The sequence below is a fragment of the Microtus pennsylvanicus genome, chromosome 22 (genome assembly GCF_037038515.1).
Source record: "Microtus pennsylvanicus isolate mMicPen1 chromosome 22, mMicPen1.hap1, whole genome shotgun sequence".
NCBI lineage: Eukaryota > Metazoa > Chordata > Mammalia > Rodentia > Cricetidae > Microtus > Microtus pennsylvanicus.
Genome location: NC_134600.1, coordinates 12774393 through 12794706, shown reverse-complemented (window position 1 = coordinate 12794706; position 20314 = coordinate 12774393). Strand labels below are relative to the sequence as shown.

Sequence of the window (20314 nt, the reverse complement as noted above, 5' to 3'; positions counted from 1 at the left end):
AGTTTTGTATTGAGTTTGGAATTTCTTTTTTTCTTTCTTTTTTTTTTTTTTGGTTTTTCGAGACAGGGTTTCTCTGTGGTTTTGGAGCCTGTCCTGGAACTAGCTCTTGTAGACCAGGCTGACCTCGAACTCACAGAGATCCGCCTGCCTCTGCCTCCCAAGTGCTGGGATTAAAGGCGTGCGCCACCACCACCCTGCCAAGTTTAAAATTTCTTATTTAAGCAAAAGTGTTAGGTGCTGGGAGAGCTTCTTCAGTCAATAGCCTGTAAGATACCACTCCACTTGGGCATGGTCTCGTACATTATAAATCAATCTGTAAACTGTGTGGTCACTTTCTTCAATTCAGCTCTTGATTCTGACTGCTAGATTCATTGGATACAACATCCATTACCCTTGGCCTGGAGATATGGCTCAGTGGTTAAGAGCACTGACTGCTCTTCCAGAGGACCTGGGTCCAATTCCCAGCAACCACATGGTAGCTCACAACTGTCTGAAGATCCAGTTGCAGGGGATCTGACACCTTCACACATAAAAATAAAGTTAAATAAACCATAAAAATATTTTTTTAAAAAAATCCATTGCCCTGTAGGTGCTCATCTGACGTATAAAAGCCCAAGATATTCTTACACTCTAACTTGGTATTTTCAAAAGTTAAAGATTCAATTAGTACTCACATAGTTCAGGGTCTGTCACTGTGACTTGTACAACCTTCAAAATTCATAATAAAAACATGAACTCAGTGTTTAATGGTGAATTTAGAATGAATGCAGCTATATTAAGTAAAATCAAACACTTCTCTCTCTCATGTGTGTGTGATCATAGGTTTGGAAACATGGGGAGATATGCTATACACCTTCAATTTTCTTTTGGAAAATATGTGTGGATTGCTTTTACTTAAATGTCACAAATCAGTTTGCCTTGGAAAGAGGAAATATTTTATTCAGCTACAAAATTAAGCATATTTCAACTATTCATTTTGTCCTTTGTATAATTCACCCATGAACTGCTGTTTACCAAGGATTTTTTAACTATCTTTTATTCAACTACTCTCCCTTCAAGTCCCCTTTCCCTTTCCCATGATCCACACGTTCCCAATTTACTAAGATCTTGTCTTTGTCTAAGTCTATATAGAATAGATTTATGTATATCTGTTTGTTTCCATTTTGTTGTCTTTGTTCTTTGAGAATTGTAGATTGCTTGTCCTCTGTTTTATATTTAAATGCCACTTAGGAGTGAGTACATTTATATTTTTCTTTCTGGGTTTGGGTTAACTCACTCTTATCTTTTCTAGATCCAAAAATTTGCCCATAAATTTGAAGATGTAATTGTCTTTATCCATGTTAATTTCTTTGTCCATTCTTCAGTGGAAGGGATGTTTTTAGGTTCTGGCTGTGAAAAAATAATATTGCTGTGAACATGGTTGACCACTAGTCCTTGTAGTATGCCTGAGTATCCATTAGGTACATATCAAAAGTGGTATTGCTGGGTTTTAAGATAGATTGTTTCCTAATTTTCTTACTTTATAATTTTTGGTTTTCCAAGACACAGTTTCTCTGTAAATTTGGAGCCTGTCCTGGAAGTAGCTCTTGTAGACCGGGCTGGCCTTGAAGTCAGAGGGGCCTGTCTCTGCCTCCCAAGTGCAGGGATTAAAGGCATGCCTCACAACCAGGCAGTTGGCTTTTGAATTTTCTGAGAAAACACCATATCAAAGTGGCTGACTCAGTTTGCACCCCCAGCAGCAATGGAGGAGTGTTCCCTTAACCCCACATCCTCTCCACATTAAGTTGTCACCAATGTTTTTTATTTTGGCTATTATTACAGATATGAGGGAATTTCAGAGTTGTTCTGATTTTCATTTCTCTAATCGCTAAGGAGTTTGGAAATATCACTAAGTGTCTCTCAGTAATTTTAGATTTATAAGTTGAAAGTTGTTTATGTCTGTACTCCATTTAATATTGGATAATTTATTCTTTTGATGACTATTTCTTTTATTTCTTTATATGTTTTAAAGATCAGTACTCTGTCCAATGTGGGGTAGGTGAAGATCTTTTCCCATACTATAGGCTGCCTTTTTTGTATTTCTGATCATGTCTTTGGTTCACAGAAACTTTTGTTACCAAAGGTCTCATTTATTAATTATTTCTCTCAGTGTCTGTGCTGCTGGGGTTATAATTTGAAAGTGGTCTCTTTTGCCAGTGTGTTCAAGTATACTTCCTATGTCTTTTATGTGGCTTAGTGTGTTTGGCTTTCTGCTATGGTCTTTGATCCATTTGGACTTGAGTTTTATTCATGATGATAGATGTGGATCTACTTTCATTCTTCCCCACATTGATATTCAGTTATGCCAGCATCATGTTGAATATGCTTTCTTTTTCCATCATATATTTTTTGGTTCTTTGACAAAATTCAGGTGTAGTAGGTGAGTGGATTGATATCCGATTCTTAGAATCAGTTCCATTGGTCCTCCTGTCTGTTTTTGTGCCAATACCAGGCTCTTTTCAGTACTGTAGCTCTGTAGTAGATTTAAGTCAGGGAATGTGATGACTCCAGAAATTATTTTTTGCATACAGTTGTTTTGCATATCCTGCATTTTTTTGCTTTACTATATGAAGTTGAGTATTTTTATTTTGAGGTCTGTGAAGAATTTTTCTGATGTTTACATGGGAATGGCATTGAACCTGTAGATTGTTTTTGGAAAGGTTTTCATTTTTACTATCTTGATTTCTACCTAACAGGGGCAAGGGACATCTTCCCATTCTCCGGTGTCTTCTTCAGTTGTTTTCTTCAAAGTTTTAATGTTCATTTCCTACAGTACTTTCACTTCTTTAGTAAGTGATTCCATAATATTTTATATTATTTCTGCCTATGGTTAACGGTGATAATTCCATAATATATTAATTCTAGCCAACTTTTTCAAAAAATATTCCTTGTAACCACCTTCTATCTACCTTCCTGATGACCATTCCCAATCTTCTGATAAACAGAATTATACCCCAATTTCTAAGGTAACTTTTAAACAAAACATACAAGTAAACGTATGAGAGATTTGACTCTTCAAGCCTCTCGTATTTCAGTTAATGGTATCCTTTGGGCTTAAAAACATCATTGAATTTTATGATTTTATGGTTCTGGTTTGAGAGCCAAATTGGGTTTCTTTCACAGGCCATTTTTTAATGTTTTGGCTGTCTTCAGGGACATTTTTTTTTACCTAGTTCTAGATTCAGAGATAAAGTGCTTTTCTTTGGCTCTGGTTTCAGGCCCAATGTTAGAATACCCTTGCTGTAACCCATAATACTTCATAAAAGGTTTTATGAAATACAATCCTGGTTTAAAGTAGAATAAATAGAGGTATCATGATGCTTAAACAGATTGTGGACAGTATCAAATTTTTCTCTACACAATAGCTGCTTTTGGTTAACTGACTGTAAGTGGCTTAAGATCGTAAAGAATAATTTAAAATTAGCCCCTAGCTTTTTCCTCAGGTCCAAAAGATTATGATACTATGCACAAGCTTTATCAGATTGATTACACACAAAGTCTTACCCTCATAAGAAGCACAAAACAATATGACACTGAATTAGTTTATAGAGTTTCACTACAGTATGATGTTTTCTCATGTTTTTGAAGAATAAAGACATTAACTTCAGACTTTCTCCACAGATAGGCTCATATTATGTATTTGGAGATGATTCAAGGAGCTGCCGGCCACAGCTGGCCTCAAATGGGGCCAAGGAAGATCCTCTATTAATCAATGACCTTCCTCCATCATTTCCCCTTTATCTGTTTAAACAAGTAGGAAAAGCTTTCACTTTAACATGGTAAAATTACATATAACAAAACAGTTACAATTTAGAATTACAATATTTACATCTATTTTATCTTTATCATAACTAAGGAATACTAAAACTATTCTTCAATTCCATCAAAGACTCCAGAAAGATACAATATTAGCTGGACGGTGAGAAATAAGCAACTTAGAAAACTCTAGAAATCACAGAGACATCTCACTTCCTGGACAGTCACCCAAAGTTTCTCTGTACAGTTGGGGCATCCATCTTCGGCCTACAGTGCCATAGTTTCCAGCAGACATTTCAATGAATCAGGAAATTTCAAAGGCAGTTCAGTCACTATCTGCTGTGTCATGCAGAATGTCTCACAGACTCTTTCATGAATCAGGAACTCCGAATGATTATCTCACCTTTAGGCAAGCTCAGCAGTCCTCTCTCTGAGGATTTTCTGTGTCCAGTTTATGCAGTAGTCCAGGCAAGAGCAGTTTCTTGCCCAAATGGCTATCAAACTCCATAAGGAACCTCTTCGATGCCCATCTTCCTCTTGAAGGAGCTGATGTTGCCAGGAGCAGATGTGTCTCATTGCCATGCAAAACCCTAAGTTATTAAAATATTTTAACTGCCATATGCTGCAGTCTTTGAAAGATATGAAGAATGCCTATCTAAAATATATCTATGCACATCTAAAAAATCTAACATGACTACAAACTTGACTATTATAGATGAATATCTATTAATAACCTATATACATTACATTTTTAAATAAACTACACAATCACAATACCTTAATCAATATCAGAAATATATACACACATAACAAAATTGACCTTAAATTAGTATCAGTAAAGCAAGATTCATTTCAATCCAAATTATTTATATCTATATTATATCACCCTATATATGTAAAAGAACATTTATAAACAATATTTGGGAATATGGACGTAGTTATTTCTCTCCAAACTGCTTTTTGCTGTAAAGGGGTGCTGTTAGTCAGGTCTTTGAGGGTATAACCTGTGTGCTAGATTTGTCTCAGTTTGCAGATAAGTAATTTTCTGAAGGTGTTCACAGCAACCTTTCAGAAGGGCGCAGTCTATTATACCATATTAGAATAGAAGCAATCCATATGGTCTAATCCTGTGAAAACAAAAGAAGAATCTCTTTTCCAAAGTATCATATCCTTAGATCCAAATTCTGAAGTCCAGGTATTATCAAAATATCTATCTTGGATGAGTTCAGCAGCATTTATAAACAAATACCTTTGAGCAGATGTTGGTCTTTCCTCACCATTAAAACAATTCAAAGAGCACAATAGCATAGAGTATCAAGATTCTCTGTGTATTTTCCATCTTTGAGCGGTTTTACTTTAACCTCTATTTCATTTATTTTTACTTTTATTTTATATTCTCTGTATATCTTTGTCCTGGAATAACTCTGTAGAGAAGGCTGTCCTTGAACTCTCAGAGATCTGCCTGTCTCTGCCTCCCAGGCATTGGGATTAAAGGTGTGTGCTACCACACCTTGAAGTCACAGAAGTCAATCTCCCTAGGCCTCCCAAGTGTTGGGATTAAAGGTGTGTACTACCACAACCAAACACTCTCTTTCCTTTTTGTTTTTTACTTTAAGAACTTTAACTTTTAGCCTGCATATATTCTTAACACACTGTAAATCATTTAAAGGTTTTCTTTGTTTTTGAATCTCTCTTTACTATATATCTCCCTCTTTTTTTCTGACCACACAAGCTTTTAAACTACTGAGCAATATGGGCAGGATTAAAGCCGCGGCATTGGCGGCTAGATCCAGCCTTAGCTTTCAGCTTAACGGTGAAGGTACCAGCTTTAGCCATGTTTATTGCCACAAGTCTAAGGCGTTTCAAGGTCCCTGCCAGCAAGCAAGCTGGACCATTCTGCTCCCAGACCACACTCAGTCAACTGCCTGCTTTAAGAGTCAGAGTCTGCCCTGGCAGGACAGCTCAGAACAGGGCATTTTAAAATGGCACTTTATTCCTGCTACTGCTGAAAACAAACAAGCATTCAGTTGGCTTTTATCAACACCATTTAAGTGTTTCTTGGCAGGATCTCTTAAGAGATGCAGGGTTTTGCAGCTAAAGCTCAGTCAGGAAGCCTCTCTTAGATGAGAGTGCTTGCTTGCCTCTAGCAAGCAGAGCAGAATGAGAAATTGCTGCTACCAAGAAAACATGCTTTACTCTATTCTTTCCCACGCTTTTTGTGGAAGCAGTTGTCCACATCGGCACCATTCTGTTGAAGGAACTTCGGGCCGCTTCCTGAAACCCAGCTTCCTGGTGCCTAGCTAGCTTATGCCCAAAAATAACAACACACAAATTGTATAAATGAAAACACTGCGTGGCCCATTATATCTAGCCTCTTCTAGGCTAATTCTCACGTATTAATTTAGCCCATTTCTAATCTGTGTAGCAGCAAGAGGTGCGCTTACCGGGAAAGATTCAGCATGTCTTCTCTGGTGGCAGGCTGCATCGCATTTTCTCCGGACAGGAGAGGAAATGACGTCGGCTTCACTTCCCTCTCCCTCCCGGCATTCTGTTCTGTCTACTTCAGCCACCTAAGTACTGGCCTATCAACTGGGCAAAGCAGTTTCTTGATTAACCAATGACCTTCATCCACCTACTACAAATTCAATTCATTAATATCTTTACAGTAGCTGCTATATTATGCCGTTCAAGAGTACAGGAGTTCTGTTCTGTAAAGGCCTTACCACACTGATTTCACACCTAAGGTTTCTTTCTAGCATGCATTCTTTTATGAATGTGAACACTGTTTTCATATTCAATGGTCTTAACACACTGATTGGATTCATAGGGTTTCTATCCAGTATGTGATCTTTTATGCCTTTGAAGTAGACTATGATGTGCAAAGGCCTTGCCACACTGACTGCATTCATAGGGTTTCTCTTCAGTGTGTATTGTTTTATGTATTTGAAGACCACGAAGTTAGGTAAATGCCTTACCACACTGATTACATTCATAGGGTTTCTCTCCAGTATGTGTTCTTTTATGCAATGTAAGAGAACTATGACGTGCAAAGGCCTTACCACACTGATTACATTCATAGGGTTTCTCTCCAGTATGTGTTCTCTTATGCAATTGAAGATGACTATGCTGTGCAAAGGCCTTAGCACACTGATTACATTCATAGGGTTTCTCTCCAGTATGTGTTCTTTTATGCAATTGAAGGGAACTATGACGTGTAAATGTCTTACCACACTGATTACATTCATGGGGTTTCTCTCCAGTATGTGTTCTTTTATGCAATTGAAGGGAACTATGACGTGTAAATGCCTTACCACACTGATTACATTCATAGGGTTTCTCTCCAGTATGTCTTCTTTTATGTCTTTGAAAAGCACTGTTGTCAGCAAAGGCTTTAGCACACTGATTACATTCATAGGGTTTCTCTCCAGCATGTGTTCTTTTATGTCTTTGAAAAGCACTGTTGACAGCAAAGGCCTTAGAACACTGATTACATTCATAGGGTTTCTCTCCAGTATGTGTTCTTTTATGTACTTGAAGATGACTACGTTGTGCAAAGGCCTTACCACATTGATTACATTCATGGGGTTTCTCTCCAGTATGTATTCTCTTATGCAATTGAAGATGACTATGATATGCAAAGTCTTTACCACACTGATTACATTCATAGGGTTTCTCTCCAGTATGTGTTCTTTTATGCACTTGAAGATGACTATGACTTGCAAAGGCCTTACCACACTGATTACATTCATAGGGTTTCTCTCCAGTATGTGTTCTCTTATGCAATTGAAGATGACTATGCTGTGCAAAGGCCTTGCCACACTGATTACATTCATAGGGTTTCTCTCCAGTATGTGTTCTTTTATGCAATTGAAGGGAACTATGACGTGTAAATGCCTTACCGCACTGATTACATTCATGTGGTTTCTCTCCAGTATGTGTTCTTTTATGCAATTGAAGGGAACTATGACGTGCAAAGGCCTTACCACACTGATTACATTCATAGGGTTTCTCTCCAGTATGTGTTCTTTTATGCAATTGAAGATGACTATGCTGTGCAAAGGCCTTGCCACACTGATTACATTCATAGGGTTTCCCTCCAGTATGTGTTCTTTTATGCAATTGAAGGGAACTATGACGTGTAAATGCCTTACCGCACTGATTACATTCATGGGGTTTCTGTCCAGTATGTGTTCTTTTATGTTTTTGAAAAGCACTGTTGTCAGCAAAGACCTTAGCACACTGATTACATTCATAGGGTTTCTCTCCAGTATGTGTTCTTTTATGTTTTTGAAAAGCACTGTTGTCAGCAAAGGCCTTAGAACAATGATTACATTCATAGGGTTTCTCTCCAGTATGTGTTCTTTTATGCACTTGAAGATGACTACGCTGTGCAAAGGCCTTACCACACTGATTACATTCATAGGGTTTCTCTCCAGTATGTGTTCTTTTATGTTTTTGAAAAGCACTGTTGTCAGCAAAGGCCTTAGAACACTGATTACATTCATAGGGTTTCTCTCCAGTATGTGTTCTTTTATGCACTTGAAGATGACTACGCTGTGCAAAGGCCTTACCACACTGATTACATTCATGGGGTTTCTCTCCAGTATGTTTTCTCTTATGCAATTGCAGATGACTATGATGTGCAAAGGCATTACCACACTGATTACATTCATAGGGTTTCTCTCCAGTATGTGTTCCTTTATGTTTTTGAAGAGCACTATTCTCAGCAAAGGCCTTAGCACACTGATTACATTCATAGGGTTTCTCTCCAGTATGTGTTCCTTTATGAGTTTGAAGAACACTGTATTGAGTAAAGTCTTTACCACACTGATTATATTCATAGGGTTTCTCTCCAGTATGTGTTCTTTTATGCCTTTGAAGATGATTGTGATGAAGAAAGGTTTTATCACATTGCTTATTTTTCGAGCATTTTTCTCCGGTACGTGTTTTTTCATTCCTTAGAAGATGAGTGTTATAACACAAGGCTTTAGCACAGTGAGAATATACGGAAAACGCCGCTCCAGTTTGATTTCTTTCAATCCTGCAAGGATAATTTACGCATGTAAAAGTTTAACCACATTCAATGGACTGTGAAACCTCATATCTATAGGAATTAACTTCATATTTTTTCCAATTGTAAAAAGGAATCAAACATTATGGTTCTATATCTTTGTTTTAAATCATGTTTTGTTCACCCATTAGGGGTCATTTTGCATCTCAAAAAATATTTGTGATAATTTCCTTTGTGCCATGGTTTACCTTTTCGTCTATACCTATATTTTTCTATTAAATTTTTTACATTTTTGAAGACAACTGCATACACTGAGTGCTTTACCAACTTTACTACATTTATAAATTTTACTATATCGTGAATCATTATACATTTGCTAAGTGAACTAAGACACCTAAAAGTATTTGCACAGACCTAGAACTCATCGTGGTTTTTTCATAATGTATGTTTAAGTATTAACAATGATGGTAGAAAATGAATTAACTTTGTATTCTTGTATCAAATTCAACAAGTATACTCTACATAGGAACTACATTTTATCTTCTTAATTGTTCTTAAGGAGAGGAATGCTAAATCTTTGCATATCCCTATGCTCATACTCTTGTGTCAAAAGTAACATATGATATATATAGGAAAGGAAGAATAGTCAATAAAAGATTTCCACATTGAATCCTCACGGTTTGACTTTCTGTTCCTCAGAGGCTTGTGGTATAGGTATTAAGGTTTCTCCACAACACCTGCCCCTTGATCCTTGACTCCCACAGCTGCTTTCATTAAACTTAACATGGTCACAAAAACTATATGAGTAATACAAGACTTACTTACCATGGGCTATTGATTTAGTAGAAAGTTTTGCAGCTATATTCATCATCACTGAAATGTGTATACATTTTCTGTCATGAGTAACAAGAAACAAATGGACTGGCAGATGTATAATATAGCTCTCATGATTAATGCTAAAATCTGTTTAGTCATTGCTTCCCAGAATTTTTCTTAAATGAATGCCTTGCAAATGCAATTCATATACAGGAAATTGAGCTATATGGATTTGTGAGAATTTATTAACCATCAATTCATTTGAAGCTGTGCTTATTTACACTGTTGTTTTGTTTAAAAGTGTCATAACACATTACAAACTCATCAGAGGCACATTGTTATAAACTTGCATAAGAAAATTACCTTACATGCCTTCTACACCATTGACGATGTTTTTCAGTGTTATGGTCTTCCCAAATGTATCCTAAAATATAGTACCAGAATATGTATGTTATATTATTTAACATTGTGAAATAATTAGCTTATTATCCTAAGAACTATGACTGTGTTGTTCACCTCATTCTCCTTCTTTCTAAATCAAATTACAGAACAACAACATAAACCAAGGAAGAGTTGTCTCCATATTTTGAAACATGAAAGAAATTTATTTTTACCGATAATAGTGAGGTTCCTGTAGGTCTCGAGCATCACATCTTTGTAGAGATTCTTCTGGGAAGCATCCAGCAAATCCCACTCTTCCTTACTGAAGTTGATATGCACATCATCATAGGTTACTGCCTTCAAAAATATACCACACGTGTGTACAATGTAAGCATGACAGTGGCAACATTGGAATGCATACTTCTTTGAAAGTATAGTTGTATAATGCTGGTGTTATCCACTCTTATTCCATGACATAGACAGTCACTTTAGAATGAAATTTAAAAGGAGAGTCAATTCTTTTATTTCTGTACCCTTTGTACCACCTTATAAGAGAAATATCTATTCATAGGGAGAGAAAAACAGAAAAGATCAACAGTACATTGTGTGCATGAGAATACTGTACAAAAAAACTACTGACTACAGAAAGGAAGAATAGATGGACAAACTGGGTGTATTGAAGTATTGTGCCTTTAACCACAACACTCAGAAAACAGAGGTGGGAATATTTGTCTCTGAGTTGAATGCCAGTCAAGTCTAAGCAATCAGGTCCAGGAGAGGTGGAAATACACATTGAGACCCTGTTTCCATTGAAAACCGGAATGAAACAAACAATGGGATACAAAGAACTGAAAGACTTTTATTGAACTTTCCACAAAGAATTGTTTTCACTCCAGTTAATGACTCAGAACACTCAGGCAGTATTAATGTTATGAATACATGGCATCTTGGCAATCAGAGTGATGCCCTCTGTCAATTTTTAAAATTCAAGAAATTATGAAGCTAAGCACAGGAGTATATACTTGACATAAAAAATACCTAAATTCTAGCACCATCATCCAATAACATAAAAACAAATAGAGCCAGGAATGATGCCTCCCTTTAGTTACAGGAATTGAGAGCCACACAGTTACTCAGATAAGCAAACGAAACAATTAAAACAGCAGGTTACCTGAGGACTGAATAACAACTGTTTCTGCTATATTTTATGTGATTTAGAGATCGAGCCTATAATGATGTTAAAAGCATTTCAGTATAAGTAGGAAGCTGGCTGATTAATGTCAAGCACAACACAGTAGATTTATTTAATTTTATTTATTTTTTGGTTTTTCCAGACAGGGTTTCTCTGTGGCTTTGGAGCCTGTCCTGGAGCTAGCTCGGTAGACCAGGCTGGTCTCGAACTCACAGAGATCTGCCTGCCTCTGCCTCCCGAGTCCTGGGATTAAAGGTGTGCGCCACCATCGCCCAGTTAACACAATAGATTTAAATGTTAGGAAATTACTTGAGGGTATTGAGATTCATTGGATACAATGAGAAATTTCATATAGAAGGGCTTCTTCTCCTACTAAGGATCCACAGATAATTGAAAGAAAACCACTATGGACAGAAACTTGTTCAAATACATGATCTTTTCTGGAAGGTTGTTCATTCAGTCAGGTACATTGTGAACCCGGTTACTATTAGTTCATGGTCAACAATGGAAAAAAATGCATTTAGTCATTTCAATGATTCCCATTTAATGTTGCTTGAAGAAGGATGCTTTAAAGAAATACAACACCAGCTCAGAATTGAGAAATAAATGTATAGTTATTTAGGGATGGACTCAAATCAGAAAGTTATGCTTCAACAGAGATCAGAATCTGAATCACACAGCCATAAAAGAGGCCAAACTCATGCTCTACATTTGCATGTACAGTATAAGATGCCATGCCCCAATGGGCGGGAAACCACTGCCTGTAATTCTTTCTACAGCATCTCCCCCTTTTGTATAAATAAGAGAGTTCTAAACCCAATAGAAAATTATATACAATAAGAACAATATATTCAACAATTTTCCCATCCTAACTAGTTTAATTCTTGTTTAATAAATAATTTGAACAAGTCATGAGAGGAAAGTAACTACAACTATCTAGTTTTCAACCCCATTGAATCTGAGAAGGGAAATATTACTTGAGTAAGCAGGAAGTGCAATCAAGCAACTTTTCAAAATGTGCAACAGGGCTGGAGAGATGGCTCAGAGGTTAACAGCACTGACAGCTCTTCCAGAGGTCCTGAGTTCAATTACCAGCAACCACATGGTGGCTCAGAGTCATCTATGGTGAGATCTGATTCCCTCTTCTGGCAAGCATACATGGAAGGAATGTTGTATACATAATAAATAAATAAATCTTTAAAAAAAGACAAAATGTGCAACAAATTACAGAGATAACTGGCTACCTGGGCAATCATGCAAAGTCTCATTTGCAAAGTTGAAGGGACCAACTTTTGCAAAGACCTAGAATAACTGAAAGATCATTTTCAGAGGGAGGAAATTTTTCAAAACCATCTTACCCTGTCTTGTCAAGATTTAACAGACCTGTTTATCCATATTCAGACATCATCTATCTTTTCAGTAGTTGAGGCATGAGCATGTTTTTGCCCAAAAGACAGTTTTTCCAAGAAAAAAACAAGCTCCAAGTGGAGTGATTTCGGTGCTCAAATTTCTCTGGGGGAATAGATCCATGCTACCAGGAGCAATAGTGCCTCACTTCAAAAGAACTCTAAGTTAGTTAAATGCCATATTCTACAGTTCTTTGAAGTGGTTGAAGATTGCCTATCTATGCAGAATATAATCTCTACTTATCTAAAGAACCTGATTATTCTAACTATAAGTATGACAAACATAGATGACTATTTTTTTTTTTTGGTTTTTCGAGACAGGGTTTCTCTGTGGTTTTGGAGCCTGTCCTGGAACTAGCTCTGTAGACAAGGCTGGTCTAGAACTCACAGAGATCCGCCTGCCTCTGCCTCCCGAGTGCTGGGATTAAAGGCGTGCGCCACCACCGCCCGCCTAGATGACTATTGTTCTGCTATTTTTAATACCTATAATTAAAGACTAAGATTTCATAGGAGAATATTATACAATATTGCAACAAATGAGGACAATGACCTCAAAATGTAAACAATGTATAGTTATCTGGATCAGTGGTAGAAGTGTGCATTGCAATATGATAAATATGTATCAATGTATAAAATATTTTAAGGAGAGGTAGAAGCATGAATGCATATAATATTCAATATGACTTAACATTATATCAATATAAGGATCTATACAAATGGCTGGTGGGTGGTGGTGCACTCCTTTAATCCCAGCACTCAGGAGGCACAGTCAGGATGATCTCTGTGAGTTCGAGGCCAGCCTGGTCTACAAGAGCTAGTTCCAGGACAGGAATCAAAAGCCACGGGAAAACCCTGTCTTGAAAAGTCAAAAAAAAAAATCAATACAAATGCAATTGCCTATAAATTATACCTCACAAGCATTTACTCTATTACTCCCTATTATTAGTGTGTGTAAGCTCAGAATAATCTATTATTTCATCCAATTTTCCCATTTTTTTTGAAAGAGATCCCCGAGCCTTTAAAATTTCCCTTCTAGCTGGGCGGTGGGGGTGCATGCCTTTATTCCCAGCACTTGGGAGGCAGAGGCAGGTGGATCTCTGTGAGTTTGAGACCAGCCTGTTCTATAAGAGCTAGTTCCAGGACAGGCTCCAAAATCACAGAGAAACCCTGTCTTGAAAAACCAAAAAAAATAAAATTTCCCCTCCAACCCAAAATCCTATACCAATTATAACCAACCCCTAAATGATGTCCCTAACCCTGAGGACAAACTTTGTTGGGAGAGGAGAGGAAGTCTTTTAGAATTACTTCTAGCTGTCATGGGGGCGATGTTCTTTCTTTAGGATCCTGTGAAAGTAAAATGATGGTTAAGTTCCAAGATTACTGTCTGGTATAATTGCAAATAGTCTGACTATTTGGTAAGGTTTTTCTGAGCTTCCTATAAGAAGGTCAATCCAGAACATTGTAAAAAGGGTACCATTTCAGCTAACTAAGATGGAACCATCTTGAGCATCTGGTACTCAAAACAGATCTTATAGTAGTGCTATTATCATCCTGATGTAATGATAACAAGCAATTTGACTTGTTGTGGGGCCCCATCTTCTTCCTGGAAATTTAAAAATTACTGCAGGAAAATACATTGTTCATCGTGGAAGACTTACACATTATTTATATAGACATATACAGACATACATATTCAATGCCATGTACAATAGAGACAAAAATAGATATTAAGAGCAGTGAAAATTTTTCCTAATTTTAAAAGTAACTACTTATTTATACATTTTACATTGATATAGATATGGATGCTTCCTTTTGATACAAACTTGACATTATTTTTGTTACAACATACTGTCTATGATGTTATATTCTTACTCAAGATATTTTACCTAATACCATTCACTTAAACATGCAATGAAAATTTCTAGTCCTCAAAAGTTTTATCATAAACGAATTAGGATATAAAGTACTGCAGGTTAGTAGTTTGTTACTTAATATAATTGAAATTATACTCAAGTAAGCTTTGTTTTCAACATTATACAGAATTTTATTAGATGATTCAACTGAACATACTTTAGAGAAAATGTTTGCTGAAGTAAAGCAAACCTTGTCTCCTTGGGGATTAAAAATTTACAAAATATTCTGAAAATATACAAAAAGGAGAATCTATTAATTATTCAGCATGTAAAATGCTTTTACAAAAATTTGAGCCCTAAATTTAAAAATTAGGAGAGATTATTTGTGGAATCTTGATAATTTTTTGAAATTGCTGCAAGGCATTTACCATCTATAGTCCACTATTTGGGTAAAAATTTCAAAACAGTAATTAGAACCAACTATAAAGGGTGACAAAGATTTAAATAGTCAAAGAGAATTATCATCTAAAGCAGAGAAAAAAATTGGATTAGTGGAAATAAAATTATAGGACGCACATATGGATGGTTTGGATCTGAAGTTTGGTTACATTCAAGACATTTTTCTTGATACAGGGTTTCTCTGTAGCCTTGGAACATGTACTGGAAGTAGCTCTTGTAGACCAGGCTGGCCTCAAACTCCACCTGCCTCTGCCATCCAAGTGCTGGGATTAAAGGCATGAGCCACCACCTCATTGTCTTCATTTTAGGCATTTTAACCTCTACGCATTCCCCTATAGGAATTTTACAGCAGAGGAAAAATATTATTTTATTTTATTTTTTCTTTATATTTATTTATTTATGTGCATTGGTGATTTGCCATGGGTGTTGGGTCCCCTGGAACTAGAATTATAGACAGTTGTGAGCTACCATATGGGTGCTGGGAATCGAACTCGGGACCTCTGGAAGAGCACTGGGTGCTCTTAACCGCTGAGCCATCTCTCCAGCCCCCGAAAGATATTATTTTAAAATCAATATTTTTCGCACATAAACAGACAAAAAGCTATAAATTTATGTGGAAAAAATCTGAGTTGATATTAAAAAGAAAATTGAAACATCATCTATTAGCAAGAATTGACCAAGGTTAAATTATAGACTGTTTTACTAATGTTAAAATTGAATCATAATGGACAGCAAGTAAACACTGGCAAAGTGCTTGCAGTAATTTCTTGGGGGAGATTAACAACAAATATCTCTTTTGCCATAATATTAATAATTATAATGATCATCCTGAGTCATTTCAGACTTAAGGAAGCCTTTTGAGTTCAAGCATGCCTGCTGTACTTCTTCCAGTAAACTTGAGGGCTGTGAATAACATCTGCGTTAGCCAAGAGAAAAAGCATTTTGCACAACTGAAAGAGTGCATTTTTTCTATTAAGATTTGGGCTTATGCAGGCTAGCCAAGGGTACTCTTTGTTAGTGATTAGAAGCTGCTTAGCTGAATCAGATAATGCACAGGTTTGAGCTGCCTCCAAGCACAGTGCAGGGAGGTGGGGAGCTGGCTGTACTGCTTTTTGATCTGCCATTTGGCTATATTTAGTATATATGCTGGCTGAGAAATAAACTCAGGCTGTTTTCTATTGACCTTTCTCCTCTAGGTCTAACCTATGATCCTGTCTTCATTTCTCTTAATCTAACTTTTCCTAAGCCTCGGCATCCCCTCCAAGGGAACCCCTAGGTGAATTTTGCTAGACTGATTAAATGGGGTATCCTGTCTCTGTAAGTCCTCAGACTGAATGCTGTTTCTACAAAGACTCAACCCTCAGCTCCTCTCTCGTACCACCTTATATTCCTCTCTCTGTCCAGACATGTCACTTCCTATCTGCAACTCCTTAGTGATGGGATTAAAGATATGAGACACCAGCATTTGACTCTACAACAAACTAGTGTGACTACTGGGATTAAAGGTGTGTGTCAGACTTGCCTGTGGTGTAAGGCTGGCCATGGCATCTGTTTTACATTATGATCATCAGGCAAGCTTTATTATTAAAATATAAATGAAAAAATAAAATTAAATAATTAGAAGCAAGCATATGAGATCAAGAAGAGAAATGTACAACTGTTTATCACCAAAGAGTATAAGAAATATTCTGAGTACAAAATGGTGAAGGTCCATCATTTTCAAAGACAATGACTGATACGATGAAATTATAGTTCACAAAATCAGCAATATAGATGACACTATTGACAAAACAAATGACAAAGACAAATATATATACATATACATATATATGTTTCTTTTTTTTTGTGGTTTTTCGAGCCAGCGTTTCTCTGGGGTTTGGAGCCTGTCCTGGAACTAGCTCTTGTAGACCAGGCTGGTCTCGAACTAGCAGAGATCCGCCTGCCTCTGCTCCCCGAGTGCTGGGATTAAAGGTGTGTGCCACCACTGCCCAGCTCCTGTTCTCTCCTTTACCAATAATAGAAAATGGGTTGACTGTTTCACCAAATTTACAATATTCTCTTGATGTCTTCTGATGTTTTTACTTTACAGAAAATAGTTTTGATTACTGAAAGCATCTCATTCTCTTATGATAATAAAATGATGTATGTTAGGATCACTACCATGTTGTTTCTTACAATTGGTGATTGAATCCAAGTCTGCACCACAGTGAGGAAATGAAATTTTTTTAAATGGAATTTCAAGAGAACAACTTTTTAAAGAATCAGTGTACATGTAAAGCAACTTGCTTTACTCCATCTGCTCTATAAGTTCCAAGCACTTTTGAAAATAAGGTTACTGATATTTTTGTGTGTTTGTGCATGACAGAGAATATCATACACACACACAGACACATACATACATACACACACAAACAGGTGACATACAGAAAGGAAGGTTGCTGAATTGGAAATATTAGAGATTTGTTAACTGTAGGCCCATATTTCTGTATGGTGTAGCAGCCAAGCATAAAAGCCATAGGCCTGGTATGAGCTGATCATGTAGCTCAGCAGACAAGTTGTCTCTGCATAACAATAGCAAGAATGTATAGTTCCTCTCTTCTTTTGTTACAAATGTAGATTTCCTGAGGAGAGGTATTGGCTGAAACTGGTCATAATGTTTGGTGCCTATTTCTTGGTAACTTGGAGGAAGTCTTATAGAGATGCTAATTCATGGCCTGCTAGACAGCTAGCATACACTTAGGTGAGGACCTGACTAAAAGCCCATTCACCTGGTTGCCTAGGAGATAGCCTAATGTTGTTTTCCCACTCAATAATAAACAAAAAGAGATCTTCCAGAGATCTTGCCCTACAAGGATGACCCTGTAAATTGCGTCTGATCTTTCCTCGTGACTCCATTCCAGTCCAGTTAGGGAAAATAATTATCTGTGTTGGACCCACATGGGCTTCAACAATTAACCTATCAACTAGCATGTAGGTATTTGAATTCAGGTCATCCACATAAAGAATATGTGCGGATCCACCTGCCCAGACACATAAAAGCTTTTATCCAGTAAGTCAAGTCTTTCTCAGATTAATAAAAACAAGAAAAACAAAACATAACAAAGAAAAAGATGACTCTTATGAAGACGATCTATAAAAATTATGATTTTGTGTACGATAAGTTTTTACCATTAAATGAATACAAATAGCTTTGCCCAACAATTTATAACTGGACAACTGATAATAAACCAATATTTACAGTGGAAACACTCAGAAAGCTCAAGGGATTATGTATTGATTATACCAACACTTAAGTAGCAAAGATTCAAACATGAAGATAGCAACAACTGGAAAACATAGAAATGCCAGGAAATGGAAAGAAGCAGGCATAAAAGATGAATGAAAGCAGTCTTTCAACATAAACTTTCCAAAAAACAATAATGACCTGATAAAATTACAAATTTTCTGAATAAAATTGATGAAGGTCCATTATTTTAAAGATAACTAATAATATATGTAGATTACAGTCAGATTACAGAAAAAGTAGTGTAAAAAATCATGTATGACTTCTATACTTTCCACAATTAAACATAAATAAAAAATGTGCACAATTTTTGTGAAAGCATTAAGGGGAAGGATATAAAAAGGCAAAAGGAGATGCAGAAATCTATAGTCAACTTTTAATCAAAAGACCAAAGAAAACTTAGGCAAGGAAAAGTGTGATCTTGACCAATGTTACCCAGCTACGTTTGATTGTATGTGTACAGAAATTAAATAAACACTGGGCTGGAGAGATGGCTCAGAGGTTAAGAGCACTGGCTGCTCTTCCAGAGGTCATGAGTTCAATTCCCAGCAACAACTTGGTGGCTCACAAATATCCATAATGAGATCTGGTGCCCTCCTCTGGCATGTGGGCATACATGGAGGCAGAATGTTGTATGCATAATAAATAAATAAATCTTTAAAAAAAAGAAATTAAATAAATACAAACTGCACAACTTTCAAAAAGTTATATCAAAGTAGCACTTAAACTGTTGTTTCTGGCTGGGCGGTGGTGGCACATGCCTTTAATCCCAGCAATCTAGAGGCAGAGACAGGTGGATCTCTGTGAGTTTGAGGCCAGCATGGTCTAAAGAGCTTGTTCCAGAACAGGCTCCAAAGCCACAGAGAAACCCTGTCTCGAAAAACCAACAAAAAAAAAGAAACCAAAAAAACAACAAAACTGTTGTTTCTGACCTCCAATTAGTGATACGTCTTCCAAAGACAGAAACCTCATGATATAGTTGCTCTCTTTGCAAACAGAGGAGATCTATTGTGATGGCTCCCCAGCCCCTTGTGTTTTCTTCTGGTTTCAGATAAATGCTGCTCCACTGATGCCCAATCCCAAACAACCTAGAAAAATGATTTAAGGGGCAGTGGGGGAAGCAGGTGGTTGGAGATTCTTGCATGAGCAGTGGGCCCGGGGACTTTGGGGAGCCTGAGAGGGAGAGAGCCAGGGGTGCAGGGGACCATGGGAACAACCTTCCCAAAGAGCACTGATCCTGTGCCCCCTCTCCAGGTTCTGGGCACACCTGGGGACTCCCTGGCAGCCAGAAGCAGGAAGAAGAGCCAGTACTACTTAAGGTGAACCCCAGGGATAGCATCATTGAGGGTCCAGACGTAGATGTGATCAAAGGTTCCGGGAGTCAGGGAGATAGAGGAAGAGGATGAGAAGTTAAACAAGCTACAAAATGAGGTAGAGAAGAAGATGAAGAAGAGTACAACCCCAGGCAATGCTGGCTCAGTGATCTCATCTCTTGAGGAGAAGATGGAGGCTGATGCCAGTTCCATCTATGTTGGCAATGTGGACTATGTGCAACAGCAGAAGAGCTGGTAGCTCACTTTCATGGATGTGGTTCAGCCAAACATGTTACTACAGTCTGTGCCAAATTCAGTGGTCTTGCCAAAGGGTTTGCCTATGTAGAATTCTTAGACAAAGAGTCAGCGAGGAATTCCCTAGCTTTAGATGATTCCCCATTTAGAGGGAGACAGATTTAGGTGATTCCCATCAGCACAACAGATGGGTTTCCAATATGCCCAATACCGTGCATGAACTGCCAATTACAGCAGCTCCCAGTCTTGATTCTGGGATAAAAAACAAGTTAAAAGAAAAGAAAGACAGAAGATGGAAAAATATTTTTTAAAAAAGATATACTGTGGAAGGGGGAGAATCCCATAACTAACTGAGGAGGGACCTACTCTGTGTAGTAGGCCAGGCCCAGGGACTGGGGCAGTGGTGACATGTTCCCTCTGGAGATTCAATATAGACACTTCTTAAATGTGCAACCTGCTCCCTGTTTGCCTGATCCACCTCATTCTCTTTGGGCCTGCTCAAGGGTAGGTGGGCATGGGTGGTTGGAGGGCATTTTTTCAACCAGAGCTC

General features: G+C 37.3%; 1 protein-coding gene and 1 pseudogene across 3 annotated transcripts; one reads left to right on the top strand and one right to left on the bottom strand.

The window, feature by feature from the left end:
- Window positions 1–6627: 6627 nt before the first annotated feature.
- Window positions 6628–10270, bottom strand: LOC142839959 (uncharacterized). 3 transcript variants are annotated; one of them, XM_075956401.1, is made up of 5 exons: window positions 10237–10270; window positions 9991–10046; window positions 8026–8517; window positions 6766–7941; window positions 6628–6681 (listed from the first exon to the last, which is right to left on the bottom strand). In XM_075956401.1, exons 1-5 carry the CDS (start codon window positions 10268–10270, stop codon window positions 6628–6630), a joined length of 1812 nt encoding a protein of 603 aa, XP_075812516.1. The 3 variants fall into 3 exon arrangements, with proteins under 3 accessions (XP_075812516.1, XP_075812515.1, XP_075812514.1); XM_075956400.1 differs by lacking the exon at window positions 6628–6681 and having other exon boundaries at window positions 6754–7142; window positions 7395–8752; window positions 9986–10046; XM_075956399.1 differs by lacking the exon at window positions 6628–6681 and having other exon boundaries at window positions 6754–8752; window positions 9986–10046.
- Window positions 10271–11601: 1331 nt separating this feature from the next.
- On the top strand, window positions 11602–20110 carry LOC142840063 (polyadenylate-binding protein 2 pseudogene; annotated as a pseudogene).
- The last annotated feature ends 204 nt before the right edge of the window (window positions 20111–20314 follow it).

Bases quoted from the DNA above. Each gene is read 5' to 3' on its own strand.
- LOC142839959 (XM_075956399.1), bottom strand. From the start codon at position 10,270: ATGCTCGAGACCTACAGGAACCTCACTATTATCG. The intron at 10,047-10,236 runs GTAAAAATAAAT...ACTATATTTTAG, and splicing joins CAGGAACCTCACTATTATCG to GATACATTTGGGAAGACCAT. The intron at 8,753-9,985 runs GTAATTTTCTTA...TCATCTTCTAAG, and splicing joins TGGTGTAGAAGGCATGTAAG to GAATGAAAAAACACGTACCG.